This window comes from Tursiops truncatus, chromosome 18 (genome assembly GCF_011762595.2).
Source record: "Tursiops truncatus isolate mTurTru1 chromosome 18, mTurTru1.mat.Y, whole genome shotgun sequence".
Classification (NCBI taxonomy): Eukaryota; Metazoa; Chordata; class Mammalia; order Artiodactyla; family Delphinidae; genus Tursiops; species Tursiops truncatus.
Window position 1 is genome coordinate 11,452,971 of NC_047051.1, and position 20,641 is coordinate 11,473,611.

Consider the following 20,641-nt stretch of genomic DNA (forward strand, 5'->3'; position numbering starts at 1 on the left):
TTTTTTTTTTTTTTGGCGGTACGCGGGCCTCTCACCACTGCGGCCTCTCCCGTTGCAGAGCACAGGCTCCGGACGCACAGGCTCAGCGGCCATGGCTCACGGGCCCAGCCGCTCCGCGGCATGTGGGATCTTCCCAGACCGGGGCATGAACCCGTGTCCCCCGCATTGGCAGGCGGACCTCAACCACTGCGCCACCAGGGAAGCCCCTTAATGTGGATTCTTAATGGTATTCTTATCCCACTTTACAGATAGGAAATTTTTGGTTAGGGAAGTTACTTATCTTGCCCAAGATCATAGCCCACTCTCTTAATTTCTATTTTGTGTCTTCTATCAAAGTGATCCACATTGGTCAAAAGAACAATACCTTTACCCCTGCGTAACAAAAGAAAAATACTGACAAAAAACTTGACCATTTTCTAGACTCCATACTGATTGTCATTGTTTGGTTAATGTATTTTCTATTCAGACAGTCATTACAATCAATAAACTTTGGATTTAGTTAGATTCTTTACTTACTAAGAATACACCTGATTGCATACATAGAGTTAATGATTTTAAATGGTCACCATTTGTTATGGTACTTAATATTTTTTTCCACAGGGCAATTTTATCTTCTTCTTATCCCCCAATTCTAAAAGCATTTTACCGTAGCCCAAATATGTACCAACTATCCTCATTCTAGTATATAATTTTTTATAGGATATTTTGAATAGCCCTATTGATTTACTGTTTCCCATTTTGCTTCGCCTTATGATTGAATTATTTAATTTTTTTTGAATTTCATCTCTCTTTAGCCATTTTTTAATTTTAGGATAGATGTCCAAGAATTCAAGTCATTTAGTATACACTTATTGAGACCCTAGGTCAAGCATTGCTAAATGCTAAGGACATAACAGTGTGTAAAACAGTTCCTGCTCTCAGTGAGTTTATAGTAGAAAAGAGAAAGCAGTAAACAGGAAAAGCTGATCCTTTCCCTGAACTTGCTAATAGTAATCTGATTTTCTAAATTCATTTCGTTTGCTCATATTTTTCTTCACCACTGCATACTCTAAGAATGACAGGATAATTTTCTCCCATGATTCCTCTTATTTCCCCTTATCGAGATTTGTTTGGTCTTGGTTTTTGAGTGTTTTTGGTGCTCAGAATTATTTCCAGGTTAGCAGTTTTCTTCTTAAATTGTCTAGGTTTAAAATGTCAACAAATAAATGTACAACTTTATTATATACATTGCTTTTAGCAGACTAAGCATGTTGCAGGTAAGAATTTTAGTCAGATTAGCAAGAATATGATTATGATAGTAATCCAACAAAAGTTGGACTAAGCACATAATTATAATAGTAGCAAATAATAATTGGGTAAACATAGTTTATTAATTCTTTGATAATTCAGAAAATATTGTAGCATGTTGCCATGACAAAGTCAGAATCAAGGCAAAAGTTTATAACATAAATGGTTGTATGAATGAGAGTGTATCTGGAAAATTTTGAAAAGTGGTGCCAGTATGGATCAAAATCTGGAAGCCCTCTAAGTAGCCCTGTGAAAATCATATCACCAATTAATTGAAAAGTACGCTGAATTATAGAATTGAAGTATGAAATATATATGCCCTTTACTATTGCAATGAAGTGAATCATTAGACTTACATAGTTCTTTTGGAGTCAGTAGGATCTATTATCTCAAATATATGTAACTAGGAAAGTTCTTCAAAAATGTTAATATGTGACCAGGCTGCTACAACATATTACATTAATATTTTAAACATTGAGTTACACATAATTATTTTTAAAATTCTTAATTCAGATTTGAATTTGAGATAACAAGTTTCTTCCCATTCTTCTTTCCTCCCTCCTTTACCTCAACTAACATATATCTTAGCTCCTGCCATGCCTATTAAGATCCCATGTGAACAGAAACATATGGTAATAATACGTGGGTGACAAAAATAGTCTTAGGTCCGCAGTTCCCAAAATAAGCACCACGGAGCCCTGAGATGTCACAGTGCATTCTCAGGGCTACTGAAGGGCATTTAATATTTTTTAGGGAAACACAACAACATCTGCTAGACGCTGCACAAACTCTTAGCCTGAGTTAGTTCTAAGTTTCAACATTTGATAGGACTGCATTCTTGCATGCTTTTTGATGCCATCTTAGCTTTGTGAAACTAGTTTATAGGGGTTGCTCTGGTAATAAAAAAATAAAAATGCTGCATGAAAATTCACGTGGAACAGGCATTGAAGGTGGTGGTGTCAGATATGATTCCAAGGTTTAAGTTGCACAGTGACCAACAGGTGTGCAATACATTCCTTTAGTTAAGTAATTGTCGTTAGTTAAGAATGAAATAAAATATTATTTTTCTTTCAATTTTTGAGTATTATATTCTCAAAGAGCTACTAAGTTGTTAAGGCTCAAGTATTCAGTTATTTAGACCTAACTACATAATAAACAGAACCGTTAGGTGTCTCTCTTGGGCTAGGGGCGCCATGAAAAAATTCCTGAGACCCTAAAGGTGGCATAAATACAAAAAGTTTGGGAACTTCTATTTTAAGTGATGAATGTTTTAGAAACTCAGTTAGCCTTATCGTACTTCTACAAATACAGCCAGCTTTCATTATTTTTTATAGGAACACATTGTACCTTCAAAGGTTCATAATTTACACAAATTATCCTGATTTACTCCCTTACGATATTCCTATGTCCCTTATGAATTCGTTCGTTTTCAAAGTTCCCAGTTGTTTGTTTCTGACCTCATAGGGGGATGGGTGTCGTGTGGTTAGAGGCTGTGCACGTGTGGCAGAGGCAGGCGTGGAAAGTTCAGTGGCAGCATTAAGTATATAAGGGTTAAGTCAAATGCCTTTAAGCTGTTGACTGTCTACCTAGCTTTGTAGTATGCAGTAGGTTTGCTGTAGTGTTCAAAAGCTACTTTGCCTTATTTTGAGCATAGTTTCACCTTTTTTGTTATTGACATAAAATACCCACTTGGAGCCATATTATACCAATAGGTGCTTTCATATTGGTTTATCCTCAGTAAATAAATATATCTTCTCTATAACAGATTTTTCAAATATTGCTAATATCTACAGCTAAAATATATTTTGTAATTTATCTCAGAAAGATAAACCATAAATTCAATAATATCAAATCAATACATTAGTTATTATTGGACTTTTAAAAGTCATGAGTTAAAAGAGACTTTTTGTTATGGTTTGCTTAATTGCTAGGAGGATATCACTAGCCACTCCTCGACAGCTTTATAAATCTTCCAACATGACTCAGCGTTGGCAAAGAAGGGAAATTTCAAACTTCGAATATTTGATGTTTCTTAATACTATAGCAGGTAAGACATCTTATTCTTTAATCTCATAATATGTTTATGTTCATCAAAAATCTTCGGTAATGTGACTTGATGGAATGCATTGTTCGCCTTAGAATTCAAGTACAGCCTTAGAATAAATATTGAAGCACTCACATTAAATTGCTATCAGAAACTATACAAGCTAGTACCACGGTTTAGGTGCATTTACTGTTGAAGAGGCTTTTTCTTGCTCTCCTTCTGCCATTTCCTTTGCTGACAGCTTTGTCTGACGGTTTATTAGAGTCAACAAACCATTGCCAGAGAGTGTCTGGAAATAATAATGGGAAAATGTAATTTCACTACTTTGTCATTCTCAGCAGTAGCAGCTAGACAGGAGAATAACAACAGGATTCTGCCTAGTACAGATGTCACCTGGATTATGGCATGATTGGGTTACAGCATTTTTTTTTCTTAAAATCTTCAAATGGAAATATAAAATCAGATTACATTTCTAAATGATGAGTAACTGCCATCAGCCTCAGCAGTACCATGCTTGTAAATTAAGAGAAGGTAGTGGCTTTGTTTTTCTGCTAAATCAGTGGTTGTCAGTGGCTGAACCTCTCTATGAGATTTAAGTGCCTTTTTCTTTTTTACTAAATTAAGCTCCAAAGCCCTTATTCATGTTGAATTACAAAGAGTTTACTTCTGTAAATCAGGCTCTACAAAAACTTTTTACAATCGGATGAATTTAAAACTACATAAATGCATATGCCTACCTCTGATCATTGTTCTTTTTTGAATGAATGCTCAAAACTATGAATTGAGAGCCCTGTTCTCTGAATCATTGCTTAAAAGGATAACTGTAATATTCCTCTTTTTAATCTATCATATATGTGCGAATATGGATGCTATGGCATATATTAAATATGGATGATATAGATGTGTATTACATAGACAAGAGAATTTGATTTGTCAACAAAAAGGGATAAAAAAGTTGCTTGAAATGGTTTTGCATTTTAATCATTTAGTACATATTGTAATGTTAATTCCTTTGCTAATAGGATGCTAGAGCTACAACCAAAGAACTGTTTTATTACATATACTAATTTTATTCTATATTTTATATCCACATCTCCATTATATACATATATCTTCATGACATATTTCATATATAGTCACATATCAGTGTACACAATGTATATATCTTAAAGAAACCTATTTACTTCCTCAAAGATAAAGGAAATGTGTTATACTATTTAATTAACACATTTACATATAGAGATAGAATGAACTTAAACATCTGAAATATAAAGAACCTTTTCATTAGCATGTTTAGGTGAACAGCATGATGTAGCATAAGCTTCATTACCAAAGTGAAGGGGATAGACTCTCAGATCTGCCAACTCTGTGTCCTAGAGCATAGGTGGAATTTCAAGTTTTAACTCTGTCTTGTACTTTAAATCTTTCAGTAGCCATGTTTGATATCTGTTTCCATCTGTCTTTTTATTTATTTATTTATTTATTTATTTATTTATTTATTTAATTTTGTCTGTGTTGGGTCTTTGTTGCTGAGCAGGCTTTCTCTAGTTGCGGCGAGCGGGGGCTACTATTCATTGCGGTGTGCAGGCTTCTCATTGCGGTGCCTTCTCTTTGTTGTGGAGCACAGGCTCTACGCACGCAGGCGTCAGTTATTGTGGCAGGCGGGCTCAGTACCTGTGGCGCACAGGCTTAGTTGCTCTGCAGCATGTGGGATCTTCCTGGACTAGGGCTCAAACCCATGTCCCCTGCATTGGCAGGCGGATTCTTCACCACTGTGCCACCAGGGAAGTCTCTCCATCTGTTTTAGTAACTGATATGTTTGGTCTTATATCATCTTGTATTATACTATTGCTTTCAATATTTTCTTGCCTTTCACATTGTTTTGTTTGTCTTTGGCCATATAAATAAATTTTGCCTACTTTTTTAGTGATTTAGAACATAGGCTTTTTGCTACTAATTCTCCTAGAGAATTAATATTGATATGTTTAAATTTTTTAAAAATCCTCTAAAATATATTTCTCTTCCTTTTGAACTCAAAAATGAATCAACATTTTAAACCACTCCTACGCAAAATAAGAACTTTAACTCAATTTACTTCTCATTCATTGCTTATCTTTGTCAATACAATTTACTACCAGAATCCATATTACTATGAAACACTTATTTTTTGGAGTCCATATACTTTTGCATATTAGGAAGGATTTCAACTCTATTAAAATTTTCTTCTCTTTAATACAGTATATTGTTTTTAGCTACATGGATCTTTATCTGATTTTTCAGGATAATGTTCTTTTTTCATTCTTCTGCAGTATTCTTCCATATTCCCTCTGTTAGGTTTTTCTATTATCTATCTTGAAAGATCTATCAAGACTCATTGTCTACCATATGTCATAGATAAGCACATGATTTTTTTTTCCTTGACTGTGCTACCCCTTTGGAGCTTTTGGAATTAACACTGGAAGACAGGGTGATGTACCTCATTTGTAGTTCAGTTTCCAGTGGAGCTGGTATTCTTACTAAAAGGTTCTGCTACTCTAAGATGGGATTCTCTCTGTCTATCCTCTGGATGGAGTGTTATCTAGTTCACTGTGTTAAAGGATTCTTCTAGTCTCCATCCCTTCTCACTGCCTTTTACTCATGTCAGCCACATTTCCCACAATGTGGTATACTTCCACCTATAACCACCACCCACTTCATGCCTGCTGCTTTCTGGGAGTTTGTTTCTATGTCTATCTCTAGAAAGATTGCGGTCTGATAGAGATAACATCATGATCCCTTCTAAAAGCTGCCCCTGAGCAGTATGGACATGGCTTTTTTGCTGTTTGAGACAGGTGGGATTCTGAGCCAGAACATGCAGGTTGTAAGGGGAATTTGACTGTCTTCCTATCTTCTTTTGAGTACTTGGGGTCTGTTTTATTTCGTGACATAAAAAATGTATAGACCACTGGGTTTTTTCTTTTAAGAATTTGTTGGGTATTTTCTTTACAATGATTATAACTAAACATTTAAGTCTGTCTGTTGTAGACAATGCGATAAAAAGAAGTATAAGGTAGGAACTAGGAACTCAGAGCGCTTATAACTAGATGGGTGAATGAAATGCATAAGAGAGCATTTTAAGACAGCTGATGGTAAGTGCTGAATAAGTGCTATAAATGGTGAATGCTGCAAGAGCTAAGCAGAGTACAGAAATTTTATGAATGTGTTTGAGGAGAAGAAAAAGAGCGGAGCTTTACAAATTTCTCCCAGTTGAATATGTGTTATGTGTTCAGTGGACATGAGTATCATATCTTGGCTGCAGCAGAGAATAATAGGAGATACTATTGGAGCTACAGGTAAGAGCCAGACTGTAAAGAGCCTGAATCCAGGAGTCTGTATAGTTCTGTAGTAGAAGGCAATGCAGTATGGAATTTCAGGACAATTAAACTGCTAGTTATATATGGCATGAATCAGAAATAAAATACCTTAAAGTTAGGGAGAGCTGTTAGGAGAGCCTTACAGGACTCTAGATATGAAATCAACTTGCTCATCATTTTAATAAATAGTTACTGAACACTTTACTATGTGCCACACACTCTATTTCGCAGTGACACTTCAGAGGAAAGCAAAGTATGGTTTTTGCCTTCGAAGGAGTCATAGTATAGTCAGGAAAACAGACATGTACACCAGTAATTCCAGCAAAAAGCTGTAATTATTATAATGAGAAAATATACAAAGCTATTTGAAGTCTAAGGTCCAGAAGGCATTACATTTACAGGAAAAGCTTCTCATAGTCTTTTCATAGGCTTCTCACAGGCAACATTTAAGTTGAAAATTGAAATATGAGTACAAATTCACTGGAAAGTAAGCAGAAGCCACTCCAAGGGGGGAAAAAAAATGTGGAGTCAAAAATTGGATTAGAGTAGTGACAACAGGTATGGCAAAGAAAAAAAGTAAGTAAAGGATCTAATGCACGATGTCATTATATAAAAAGTAGAAGTCATTGTAATATGCTCTAGTTTAGTGGTTGACAAAGTGTGGTCCCCTGACTGGCAGTATTAGTATTGCCTGGGGACTTGGAGATGCAAATTCTCAGACCCCTCAAACCTGCTGAATCAGAAACTCTGAGTGGGGCCCAGCTCTGCGTTTTAGCAAGCCTTCTAGGTGGTTCTCCTGCACAGTTTGAGTATCATTGCTCTAGCCATTTAAGATCTAATTATCAGAACAAGATTTGCATATGAAAACATCTAGAACATACAAGAAAGCATGTGATTAAGTGTCATTAACTGTAGTGAAAGTTTAGAGAAGTGAAAGGTTAGTATGAAATAGTCTAATCAAGGGAGGCCTCGTAGAAAAGATGGGCTTTAAATGAACTCTAAGAATTTTGTCATACGTAGATGATTATCCAGACAAAATGAACCTTCATACAGAAGTAGAATGACAAATTGGAAAAAGTTATGAATATAAATACCCTGAGGTACTCTCCCTGAATATATGTATCCCTGCTAATTCTTCCTTTGCCATCATCCTGAAGTTCTGAGTAGGGGTGCCAGTTTATACTGAGCACCAGCATTAAAGATATGGGTGATGGTATTATAGAGAAGCTTCACCAAAGCCACGATTGAGTACTTATTTAGGAAGCAGTTAGAATTGTCTGTTTTCCTGATTTGTGGAGAATATTATATATCCGTTCATATCCATTCATCTCCTCTTAATGGAACACTTTTCAGAGTTCTCGAAAGAAAGGACTCTGAAGGTTCCTAGAATAAAGGGAACTATAAAGATGTTAAATTGTACCAATACCACTTTTACTAACCTGGGTTCCACTAAATGATCATGTTGTTTCATAGCACAGTTTTAGGGATACAGTTATTGTTCAATAAATACTTGTAAGTCAATTGATTGAAACTTTAGATTTATCATTTCTTGAGAGATGTTAGTGTTCTTATTGACAAATTATATTTTATTTCCTGGGTAATCCAAAGGCAAGAAATGGTTGGATTATATCTTATCATAGTCTTCTTTAAACATTTCTTTAATTATTATTATTTTTTTTTATTAATTTTTTTTTTTTTGCGGTACGCGGGCCTCTCACTGTTGTGGCCTCTCCCGCTGCGGAGCACAGGCTCCGGACGCGCAGGCTCAGCGGCCATGGCTCATGGACCCAGCCGCTCCGCGGCACGTGGGATCCTCCCGGACCGGGGCACGAACCCGTGTCTCCTGCACTGGCAGGCGGACTTTCAACCACTGCGCCCCCAGGGAAGCCCTCTTTAATTATTCTTAATATTAAGATTCAGGAAAAACCTTTTTATTATTTGTTTAGTTTTACCATTTCTTTTTGATACAGTTCTTTAATATTAATATCAGCATTCAGAAAAAAATGGCAAATAATGGTTAATGTTTACTGAGCAGTTTACAGTGTTGCAAATATGGTTCTAAGTGTTTTATGTGTATTTACTCATTTAATCCTAACAATAACCCCAGAGTTCCTATCCCCATTTCACCAATGAGGAAATGAGGTGCAGAGAAGTAAATAGCTCGCCCAAGTCACAGAGCTAATTAAGTGAAGAAGTCAGGATTCTAATGTAGGTAGTTAGGTTGTAGAGCTTCACTCACTTACTATACCATACTGCCTCGGGATATCATGGCACCATTCAATTTCACCTCCAACCATTGGCCTTAATCTGTAACTACTTTTAAGACTGAAACAATGAACGATTTTTGGACATTTTTAATTTATATTTCATCAGAAGAACTTTTGAAGTTTATTTACCATCATGACTTTTGTCCACAGGCCTATTCTAGTACTAGATCTGGGCCTGGAATTATCATCTCTAATGTAGACCCTAGTACTGTGTTCACCTAGGTCTCAGATCCAGAGAAAGAGTCTGAGGCAGAGATTTGCTTGCAGGAAGTTTATTGGAGAGTGTCCTTGGGATCAACATCTGTGAGGGGAGTGAAGAAAGTAGAAGCGGGCAGAAGGAGAAAAATGAACCCCAGAGTAATTGCAGCAAAGGCCTCAGCAGATCCCTTCAGAGGTGTCTTGCCCTGAGACAAGGCGGCCAGGCCTTCATTACCTCCACTTTGCAGTCATTGGATACAGACTCCTGGAAAGGAGACACGACCTTGCATGAAAGAGCTTTCTTCTGATCATGGCAACTCCTGGATAATCCTGGAGAAGGCCACCAGCCACGACATGGGTGATACAACCACCATCCCCCCATCTAGGTTAGAGTGGTTCTCAGAATCACCTGGAGGGCTTGCTGAAACCAACAGGTTCTGATTCAGTAGGTTTAGGGTGGGCCTCAATAATTTGTATTTCTAACAAGTACCTAGGTGAAGCTGATGCCACTGGTCCAAGGTTTGCACTTTGAGAACCACCTCCTCACACATATATTCTTAAAAGATTTACCTTACGATAATTGTCTTAATCTCCTGTAGCATTCACATCTTCTATAGCGCTGTCTATGCCACCCATGTTGGCACTTAGGATAATGCATCCTTGGATTTTATGTCTGTATCTCTTCTTTCCAGTAAGATTATGAGGTCAAAGTTTTGCTTGATAAATGCTCATCAAACTGAACTGACTTAATATTTATGCTTTGTGTTTGCATGATTTTATGATCTATTATGTGAATTCACTAGAATTGCTGGATGAGGGATTCTTTAAATTTCCTGGATTAAAGAGAAGAGTTATAGAATAGAATCTGATTGAGAAGATGAAGCAACCCTTTCTGGCTTCTGGCTTCTGGTTTTTAAAAATATAGGTCAATGTGACTTAATAAATTCACATTTTCAATAAAAATATTCTAGTAACTCTCTTACCCTCTCAGATGTACCTTTTTTTTCTCCAAAATATTCTTTTAACATGAAATGTGAAATACATTTTATGACCCATTTCTTGTTCTCCATTTCTTGAGGTCTCTCATACTTGGCCAATTTGTCTTTTCTCCTTTTTAATTGCTTTTAAAAATAAGACTTTCTGGGCTTCCCTGGTGGCGCAGTGGTTGAGAGTCCGCCTGCCAATGCAGGGGACACGGGTTCGAGCCCTGGTCTGGGAAGATCCCACATGCCACGGAGCAACTAGGCCCGTGAGCCACAACTACTGAGCCTGCGTGTCTGGAGCCTGTGCTCCGCAACAAGAGAGGCCACGATAGTGAGAGGCCCGTGCACCGCGATGAAGAGTGGCCTCCGCTTGCCACAACTAGAGAAAGCCCTCACACAGAAACGAAGACCCAGCACAGCCAAAAATAAATAAATAAATAAATAAATTTTAAAAAATAATAATAATAAGACTTTCTATAAAGCATACAACAGCAGTGTCCTAGTATTAATACAATACAGTATGTAGATTTTTAGACCCTCCTGTGACATATATAATTGCATATAAATAAACACATTATCCTATATGTATGTAAGTTTTGTAAAGATACTTTATATAGTAAAAGAAGCTTGTCAAATATTCAGAAGACATACTGTTTTGAAAGGACACCTAAAGGCCCATAAATTTTTTCATGGCCTTTCTTTTGTTATATTTATATATTTAATAAATATTCATTATAGAAAATTGGAAATATAGAAAAGTGTAATTTAAAAATTTAATTACTTGAAGACTAGCCATAAATATCATAATTAACGTTTTGGTGATTTTTCTGTTTTTTTCTTTTTCTGTGTGTGGTAATCTTTGGGAATCTGCTACACATACACGTTCATCCTTCTTTTTCCATCTCATTAAATAGTATTTGAAATCATGATCTTAAAAACTGAATGAAAGTCTAGCTTAGTACTGTGGTATAATTTAACTATTTTGAAACAATTGGGTTTTGTTTTCTTAATTTTTGAAGAACATTAAGTTTTGGAAGATTTTTAGTGATGCATAGAGTTTAACTAAAAATGTGGGTTCAGCTTCTAATTCCCAGAGTTGACCTAATTTCTGTTTATTGTGTTCCAAAAGATACAGCCTATGCCTATTTTATGCCTTATTAGATAATACTATGAACATGACTTAAAATCTGGCATTCTTACATTAAAAAAAAAAAAAATAGCACATTGACTGCTAACATAGCTTAGTGTAAATGATCCCGTTAGGTTTGGGAGGTTTTTTAAAAGGTTTTTGAGTTGTTTTTCATATGTTCGGCTAATGAATTCAGCACAGCTTCCTCAACCCCAACCTTTTTCTCCTGTTTAGCATTTTCTACTTTTTTTACTCTGTGATGTACAAGCCCTCCCTGGTTAATTATGTATATATTTAGCTACTGCATGTGTTGGGCTTATTATTGTCATCTAATTAAATGTAACTTGAACTGCTTGCTTCTAGAAAAATCATTAAAAATTCTTTCCTAATGACCTAGAGATGACAAAATGTCTGTAAAGTGCGAAGAAGCAGACAAGCACAGGAACATCGCTCTTAAAGAGTGCTAATCCAGATGCTGCAATCATCTAATTAAACAATATTTTGCTGTCATTAACATTTTCACCAAGGAATTGCAGTTATAATTTCTTTGTCAGCTGTCTCTAGATCACTTTACCTTCAAAACTAAAGTGCCATATAAAAACATTAAATTGGATGCTTTAATTAAAAGTTTTTTTTTTTTAAACGAAGAAACATATCTAGTGTTTCTGAAATCTCATTTACTGTGCTTCATTTTTATTGTTTGAGTAGATTAGTGTCATAGGCTTGTGATAATTAATATTCATCTTCCAAGTTAAGTCCTTAGAAGCATAGTTAGTAAAAAAAACTCTGCACCCATTACTGCTGGGAAAGGAAATAACAGCACAAGGTTGTTTACTAAATTTCAATTATCCTAAAAAAAATTAATAAGTACCTAGATGTGCCAGAACTTAACAGATATTATTTTGGAAATATTTCACTTTTTTGGTTAATTCGGTACACAGCAGGGTTTTTTGTTTTTTTTGTTTTTTTTCATTTCACAAAGGTGTTCAGTAGAATAATTAAAGTAATAATGCTAATTCATGGCTAAAATTTATAAATGCAAAATCCCAGAGTACCAACTTCATCCATGTGAGTTTTAAATACATTGTGAATTTTTAATTCAAATGAAAAATAATATATTAACTGTCCATGTTGCAAAGCTTTTATGTGGAAAGTTTTATATAAAAAGGTTTTAATGTAACTGTCAGAACATCTGTTTATATAGTTGATTGTATTTCTTAGATTTAAAATGTGCTATAAAGCTTTAGTAATTTAAAACTTACTAAATTTTTCTAAGCATTTATTTTTAAAGAATCTTCCAAAGATTATTAAAAGTGAATTAACAAAAAATGCAGGATAGATTAATTACCATGAGCTGTGACTGTAGACAGCAGTCAATTTGTGTGTGTGTGTGTATGTTAAAGATACCTTCCTTTCTTTGTATTTTTTCCAAAAATAGCATTATATCTTTTCTTTAATTAGAAAATCATTTCTAGTGAAAGGCTAGTGTCTTCAAGTATAGTCTCTATTTTTATGCTGTTTCTACTTATATGATACATTTAAGTACTGAGTTAATGTAAATTGGCTTTTTATTTATTTTAGTTTGACAGTTTTTCCTTAAGTTATGAAACTTCATTAGAAAATTTAAAAACAGTTATTATGTCTAATTTTCAGCCATTGATTTACATAAGTAATAGAAAATACGTTACATAAATAACATCAAATTATTCTCTTAAAATACACATATATTGGAAGACCTCTTTTCCATTAAAATCTATAGATTTTTAACCCAGAAAATGGCAGAGCACTAAATATGCCACAGTCCTACTTACAATCCCAGAAATAGCTCTGCCCAGCCAGTCTAGACTCTCTGTATATATACATGCATAGAAAAAACACTGAGAGTAATCAGGTGTCCTAGGTTAACATAAACTCTCAGTAATAAATTTAAAATTTTAGAATTTTACACTGTGCATTTTACAGTGGTACTGCTTTAGCAGTCTATTTTCATATACAAAAGACTGTAGTCAAAAGGTTCCAAATTCTCATCACTATTTTTCATCACAGTAGACTTACAACATAAAGCAGGTGCATTCGTCGGCCACAGATATTTCCGTCTGGTGGTTTAACACGCACATTCACAAGGCCGCTCTCTCTCATGTGTACTTCTGTGCCTTGGCATAGTCCTCTTCCTCCAACAAGACTATCCTGCAATTTTCCTTTTTTATTTGGCTTATGGTTTGTTCATCTTTTAAAAATTGGCTCTCATTTTATCGCATTTTTATCACATATGCATTCGTTCTTTCAACAAATATCTATCGGACAAACAAAATATGCCAATATACAGAGGCATTTTTTTTTTTTAAACTCAAACCCTACATTCTGGAGTTTATGGACTAGTGGAGAGGCAGACAAGTATTAGCTAGAACACATCTGCAACAGTGCTGTGGCAGAGAACAAAGAGGAAGCCCTAACCTTACTCTCACCTTGCTCCAGGAAATGCAGAGTGGAAGCAACATCCTGCTTTCTATCAATTGCCTACATTTATAATATACACCCACATTAGTTTACATATTTAAAACAATAAGTAATTGTGTTGTAAAATGCAGAGATTCATATAAGAAACAGATAAAATAGTCACCGAATAAAATGTTTACTGAGTGAATTAATTAATTTGGTTTCATGCTTATAATAGTAGCAGATTTAGTTCTTCCTCAGATTATGGGGTTTTTTTTTTTTTTTTTTTTTTTTTATTTCACAGTCACAGTTACCAGTTGCTACAAGAGGTAGGTATCATTTAATTTCAGTTCTTGATGACGAATAAGATAATGTATGCATATCTGTGCTACTGTTATGCTAACACGGTGTGCCACAAGGAGCACAAGATGAAATCATATCACTAATATCAGGGAAATCGCTATTTTGTATGGATTTGAATGGAAATTTAGAAACTCTTGTGATCAGTTCATAATGCATTTTTACAAAAAACAGTCTTGTCCAACGGAATTTTTCTTTGGACCCTGTTTCTTTAATACTGCCCCTCTTAATTTCACCTGATCATATGTTATTCAGTGTCAGTTTATCAGGGTAAGCCAGCCCTGTGCTCTCCCTAAGCTTTGCCACGGTCCCACGGGCTTCAGTGTCCTACCTAAAATGCTTAAGTCATTCTGTCAAAAACTAACGAAAACCAACAAACAAAATTCAGCCTAGGGCTTCCCTGGTGGCACAGTGGTTGAGAGTCCACCTGCCGATGCAGGGGACACGGGTTCAGGCCCCGGTCCGGGAAGATCCCACATGCCCTGGAGCGGCTGGGCCCGTGAGCCATGGCCGCTGAGCCTGCGCGTCCGGAACCTGTGCGCCGCAACGGGAGAGGCCACAACAGTGAGAGGCCCGCGTACCGAAAAAAAAAAAAAAAAAAAAAAAATTCAGCCTGACATTCAGCAGCTCTCCACTAAAGTGAAACAACATAATACGAAAAGAAAATTCATGAACTTAAGGGAGTGAAAAAAATGTGCATAACATCTGCCTCGGTGCTTTTTCGTACTGGCTTCAGGGTACTTCTGTTAACGTGCAAATTCTCTACATTGATTCTTAATAGAAGCACAATGTAGTATGCTGTATACTGGCAATAGAATTCTGGATATATACTAGTTATAGTAGAACACCATCACATAATCTGCAAGTGTGCAGACCAGCAGGTGACCTCCTCCATGATCACTTTCAGGGACCCCAGCTTATCAGGCTCTGCTTCCAGGGTGGCAATAGCATCTTCATCATAGTCAGCAGAAGAGAGATGGAGCATGGAGCACCCATGCAACAAGTTGCAGAGGACCAAGGCTGAAAGCAGCAGATACCATCTCTGCTCACATTCTGTAGATTAGAACTAAGTCTCACAGCCATAGCTACTAATAAGGGAGGCTGAGAAATGTGGTCTAGCCCAGGAAGGAGAGAAATTGATTATGACGAACAGCTAGCAATCACTACCACAAGTTACATTATAAAAAAGTAATTCTAGTTACTCACTTCTTAATTATTATTGAGTGAGTTCACTTGAAACACATTGTTATAAGTGCTTTTGATTGAATAAAGGCATAGTTCAGTAAACAAAAGAGTTACTTTTCTTCTGCAATGCAATAGTTGCCTCATCTATTAGAAGGACAGGAACACTTTGATAAGCAATTAGTGTATACAGATTTTCATTTATCTTTTTCTTTACTAGGACGGACATATAATGATCTGAACCAATACCCCGTGTTTCCGTGGGTATTAACAAACTATGAATCAGAAGAATTGGATTTGACTCTTCCAGGAAACTTCAGGGATCTATCAAAGGTAACTTTTAAATATATAGAAGTCAATTTTCTTCGTAAGGCTATATTCTAAAAGCATTTCTACCAGAGTATATATGTTCAATTAATGTTTGTAAGAAAGTAAACCTGAATGTCTTCTGTTTTTGTAGTCAGCATCTAAATTTCATCAATGCTTAGCATAGGAATTAAGCTACAAGAAGATAAATCAGTACTAGTATGGCAAAATGAAATGGATATTTGAGAAAGGGCATATGTAAGAAGAGGTTGTTCAGATAGCCTAGGTTTTAAAGGTCAAGGCGAGAAACTTAAAATTAGTACAAAATTTGGCCAGTAATTTCTGTGGTGTATTTCTTAGGTGATAAGACATGTTATCTTGACCATAATACATACACACATACTGTAGGGGAGCTTGCTACTGGAAAGAAAGTAGGGCACAATAATTTGTCAAGGGTCTGTTAAGATAAAAGAGGGAAGATTTGGCCCAAAAATGGCAAGAAAAAAATACACAATGGGTGATAAGGATAAGAAGCGAATTTCTGGTTAGTTCGCCTCATTTGTTGAGAAGAAACCTAAGTGGGATACTAAACTCTTTGAAATTCAGTGAAGAACTAGATACTAAGGCCCAAAAGCTTTTCTCTAGCCTCAGCTAATATCAGAGCCAAGCCCTAAAGTTTATATCAATACTTTAGCCATATTAAGCCTCAGGCCATTCACTCTGAATTTCCTTCCCTTTTCTGTTCTCCTTAGTTGTCTGGTTTAGCATGCCACAGCAGCACGAAAGGCATATAGGCACACGCGTATACATTTGCTTTTGGTTGGGGGAGAGTTGAGGAGCTCATGAACAAGGGCAGCAGAAGTTCTGCAAGGCAGGGAAGCATGAAATGCGAGCAATTTAAAATTAATCCCACAAATGGTTTTTAACTCAGCACACCTTCTCTTGCCTTTTTTCTTGCCTTTGAAAACTAGACCCACCTAAGTTGAAGTTCTCTATGCCACTGCTTACTAGCTGTGTGACCAGAAGCCACTCTCTTTTAGCCTCAATCTCCCCATTTGTAATACGAGAATAATACTGTCCTACCTCATACAGTTGTGAAGGTCAAATGACATGTGCATTTAAAGAATGTAACATAGTACTTGGAACATAGAAGCACTTCATGAATATGAGCTATTATTACACGTGGAATATTTCTTAGCCTGTTTTTGAAGCCTGTATACTAATTTTTGCATGTTCTTCTCTGTCATTCACTCTCTATTTCTTATATTGTATGTGACTGCCTTATCAAACTTGCTAGCTCATTGCTAATTTTAGCTATGCTATTATAGATACTCAAGGGACCTAAGGAATCAATTAGCCATCATCTTACTGAGAGTCACACAGCTGGTTAAAAAAAAAAAAATGCTAGCAAGTGAATTTCAATATGGTTGCAAATATAGTAATTGTTCCAGTGAACAGTTATTTGAACTGAACAAAAATCTTTAACCATTACTATGTGCAAATAAGATTTCAGGCTTAGGTAGATATAAGCACTGTAATTCATAAGGCTTGCCCTCTGGAAGCAAAATTAAATAAGATTAAAATTATTCTTATTTTATATAATAATATAATTTTTAAAATTACAAATTAAATAAGATAAAATCATTTTCTTCAAAAATTAAATAAGAATGTACTATATTTATAGAGAACTACATGAAAGGCAATAAATAGCAGTTAGGAACAAGAACTCTGGAGCTAGACTGCCTGGGTTTAGATCCTAATTCTGCCTGTTACTCGTTTTGCAGCCTTAGACAACTATTTCACTTCTCTTTGCCTTAGTTTCCTCACCTGTATAATGGTGACAATAATAGTAGGGTTGTTGTGAGGATTTGATGAGTTAATAAGTATAAAAAACTTAGAAGAGTACCTAGCATATCAACATTAGCTATGAATATAAATATAATGCAGTGAATCATCTATATGCTATATACTTTGAATTGTGTTTCAAATTTTAAATAATGATCATATATATATGCTGCTATATCTGTAATGGAATTAGAATGGTATGAATTTTTTACATGAATTGCTAAGGTTGAGGTGTAATCTTTGGGTGTAAAAAGAAACCAAACTAACTTATCAATATGAAGGTGAAAACTGTTAAACTAGTTCTTTAACAAAATCTTATCTACATGTGTTTTATTTAACATTAATTCAATAGGCACTATGTATTAGACACTACTATATATATATGTACACACACAATAACATGTATAGTGTAGATTCTCAGGTAGCATGATACGTAGTCTTAAAACCTCATGAGCTAACTACCACTGTAGCTATTTTAGATTATTTGTAGAACAGGGAAGAAGGTCCTTTTTCTTTGAAATCAACTGGGATATCTTGGTGAAAGGAAGCCTACAGACCAAAGTTCCCTTCTTCCTCCATTTATGTGTTCATTCTTTCAGTCATTCATTCAGTCAACAAATATTTATCACAGATTTGCTGTTGTATGTCAAGCACTGTACTAGGGGGAAGAGTGTACAGGAGTTAATAAAACAAACATATCTGAGCCATCTTGGAAAAAATCCAGTCCAGAGCTGAGACAAAAACTCAGATAATTGCCAGAAATCTGGGAGGCCTACATTATGACAGTAGGTATAGTGGGGACTGTAGCAGCTTGGAAAATGCAAGCTCAAGTACACTAAGACATTTGGACTCAAATGTTCTTGAAACACTAACCCAACCAAAGAAAATATGGCCTTCATTATGATTAATATAGATTATATAAGGCATATGGTAAAATATTTGCTAGTAATTATAGATTTTTAGTTTATTCATGTAGAAAAAATGAGATAAATTAAATGAGGAAGTCACTGTTTCTACAGTAACTAGAATATGTAAACATTCTTCAGGTTTTTAAAGCTGATCTATTTAATCTGTATGCCTTTTGGCAGAACTTTTCCCTTTCTGACCCACATGTGCTCTCCTAATTTTGTTTAGTGTTAGATAAATAGAAGAGGTAAACAGACAGCCTAAATAAATTAGGCAACGTGAATACTAACTGTGCTTTTGCAAACATAGAGTCCTTCATGTTGTGAACATTTGAACCCATGGTTCTCTAAAGATAGATAGCTTTTCTTCCAATTCTGCTATGTTCCATGCTTTAGCAATTTGTTCTTTATTTTCTGTCAGAATAACATGATAGGAAAATGGTAGCAAATTAAAGCCTCTTGATGTGTTAATAAATTACTCTTGCATTGTTCCCATGCTTCATTGAATTTCTTAATAGGAACTTCTTACAAATGGGCTAGAAACCCGAGACTGTCCTGATAAAAATCATTAATAAACAAGTTTTTAATGTATGAAAATATATCATATTATATGCCTAATGGGAAAAATGACATTTGAAATATAATAACTGGAAGGAAAAACTGCTAATAATGCAATATTATAGAGAAGAGATGACCATTGAGAAGCACGTGAAATTCTTGTAGTTACAACCAGTACTACAAATGAAATTTTTAATGGAGAGTTTGGTAATCTTCAGAAACTCAAGGAAGATTTGGAATATTTTAATGATGTTATTAACCAGAAACATTCTAAAAGATCTCCAATAACAAAAGAAGTTTTTCCTAAACAGAGATTAGGACCCAAGTAATAATTCCTATCAGTGAGTAATTCTAGGATTTGTCTTAGTAAACAACATTTGGAGCCCCAAATAATTTTTATATTGTTTACTGCATAAAAGTTAAGAAGTTAAGAAATGTACAATCCTAAACAAGTTGAAAATTACTTCTCTTTCTTTATAGCTCTGCATTAAATTAGCTTTATGAATTCTAGTTATATCAGGACTTTTGAATGAATATTTCAGACAACCCAGCTTGAGCAATTGGCTTGAACAATAAATCAATATCATTGGTTCTCACAACTAAAAAATTCAGAGGAAGGTTTAGTTTTCAGTCAGATTTATTTCCGGTGCTGCAGATAATGCCACCAAGCAAAGTTCTTTCCATTGTTCTTCTCTGCCTTCCCATCTGTGGACTTCACACTCACCCTCTGCTGGATGGCCTCCAGTAGCTCCCAGCAATCCCCTTTTAGGAGCAGAATGGCTGCAACAGTTCCAGACCTCACATCATACTATCCAAAGAAAGAGAGAGCATCTCACCAAGTAGCTCACATGGAAGACAAAAGAAACTTTCCTTTCCCAGAAATCCCGGAAAATGTCTCCTCATGCACTAGGCTAAGAGTTGACCGGAGGAAATTTGGATTCCTGTTTCCGAAAGAAACGGGGGTTAGTTGGTGAGCAACAAACAACTCATTATTATAAAGTGTCAAATATATTGTATATGAAAGTTTCTTCTTTATAGTTTCTATAATCTAGGTAATAGCAAATAAATTACAGGTTTGTATACACATAGCTACTATGTAAAAGGAACTTTGCAAGGTGCTAAGAGGACTTCAGAGTCCTGACCGTCAAGGAATGTTCATTGGTTATAAAGGGAGAAAACCAACAGGCAGTAGGTTGTTTATTACATACATATAATTATAATATATGACATTCAATGGAGTCAGAGATAAATTTACCATAATAAATAAAGCTAATCAGGCTTAAACTTCAAAGCCCCTCAAGTTTCAGGGGCTTCTTTTTATCCCTTGCCCCTAATTTTATGTTCATAGTTTTATGCTCATTTTCTTAAAGAACCCCTCTCCCACGAATTGCTTGTCTCATAAAACCCAGATCCACCCTCAGTGCACAGGAAGGAGCTGTCTCTTGAGGAATCCTGGATGCTTCACTGAAGCAAATGAGAGGGGTACATAAGGGTTTTAAACATCTAGCTACTCCTGGATCTATTTCTTCCCATATCTGATCTAGGTCCGTAATTCAACTGTTACATGCATTTCTTACGTACTTCCCCAAAACGTTCTGACAATACTGACAAAGCAATGGCTTTCTATTTCATTTTAAGCAGCATCTAATACTTAACAAAAGCATGTTGGAAAAATTAGTAGCAATATTTTTATAGTATTATGCAGATAAGAACCAAAAATGAGAAACAAAGTAAATAAAGATAATGTCTCTGCCCCAGACATACTTTCCCCAGGACTTTGATGCCATG

At 35.5% G+C, this 20,641-nt stretch overlaps 1 protein-coding gene across 7 annotated transcripts in view; it reads left to right on the forward strand.

Moving 5' to 3' along the window:
• NBEA (neurobeachin) overlaps positions 1–20,641 on the forward strand; it is a 623,898-nt gene that overhangs the window by 508,285 nt on the left and 94,972 nt on the right. For all 7 annotated transcript variants that reach the window (XM_033843595.2, XM_073795053.1, XM_019936759.3 and 4 more), the window contains 2 exons: positions 3,219–3,334; positions 15,460–15,572. In XM_033843595.2, the coding sequence (XP_033699486.1) occupies positions 3,219–3,334; positions 15,460–15,572 (229 nt within the window). The remainder of the gene's footprint in view (positions 1–3,218; positions 3,335–15,459; positions 15,573–20,641) is intronic.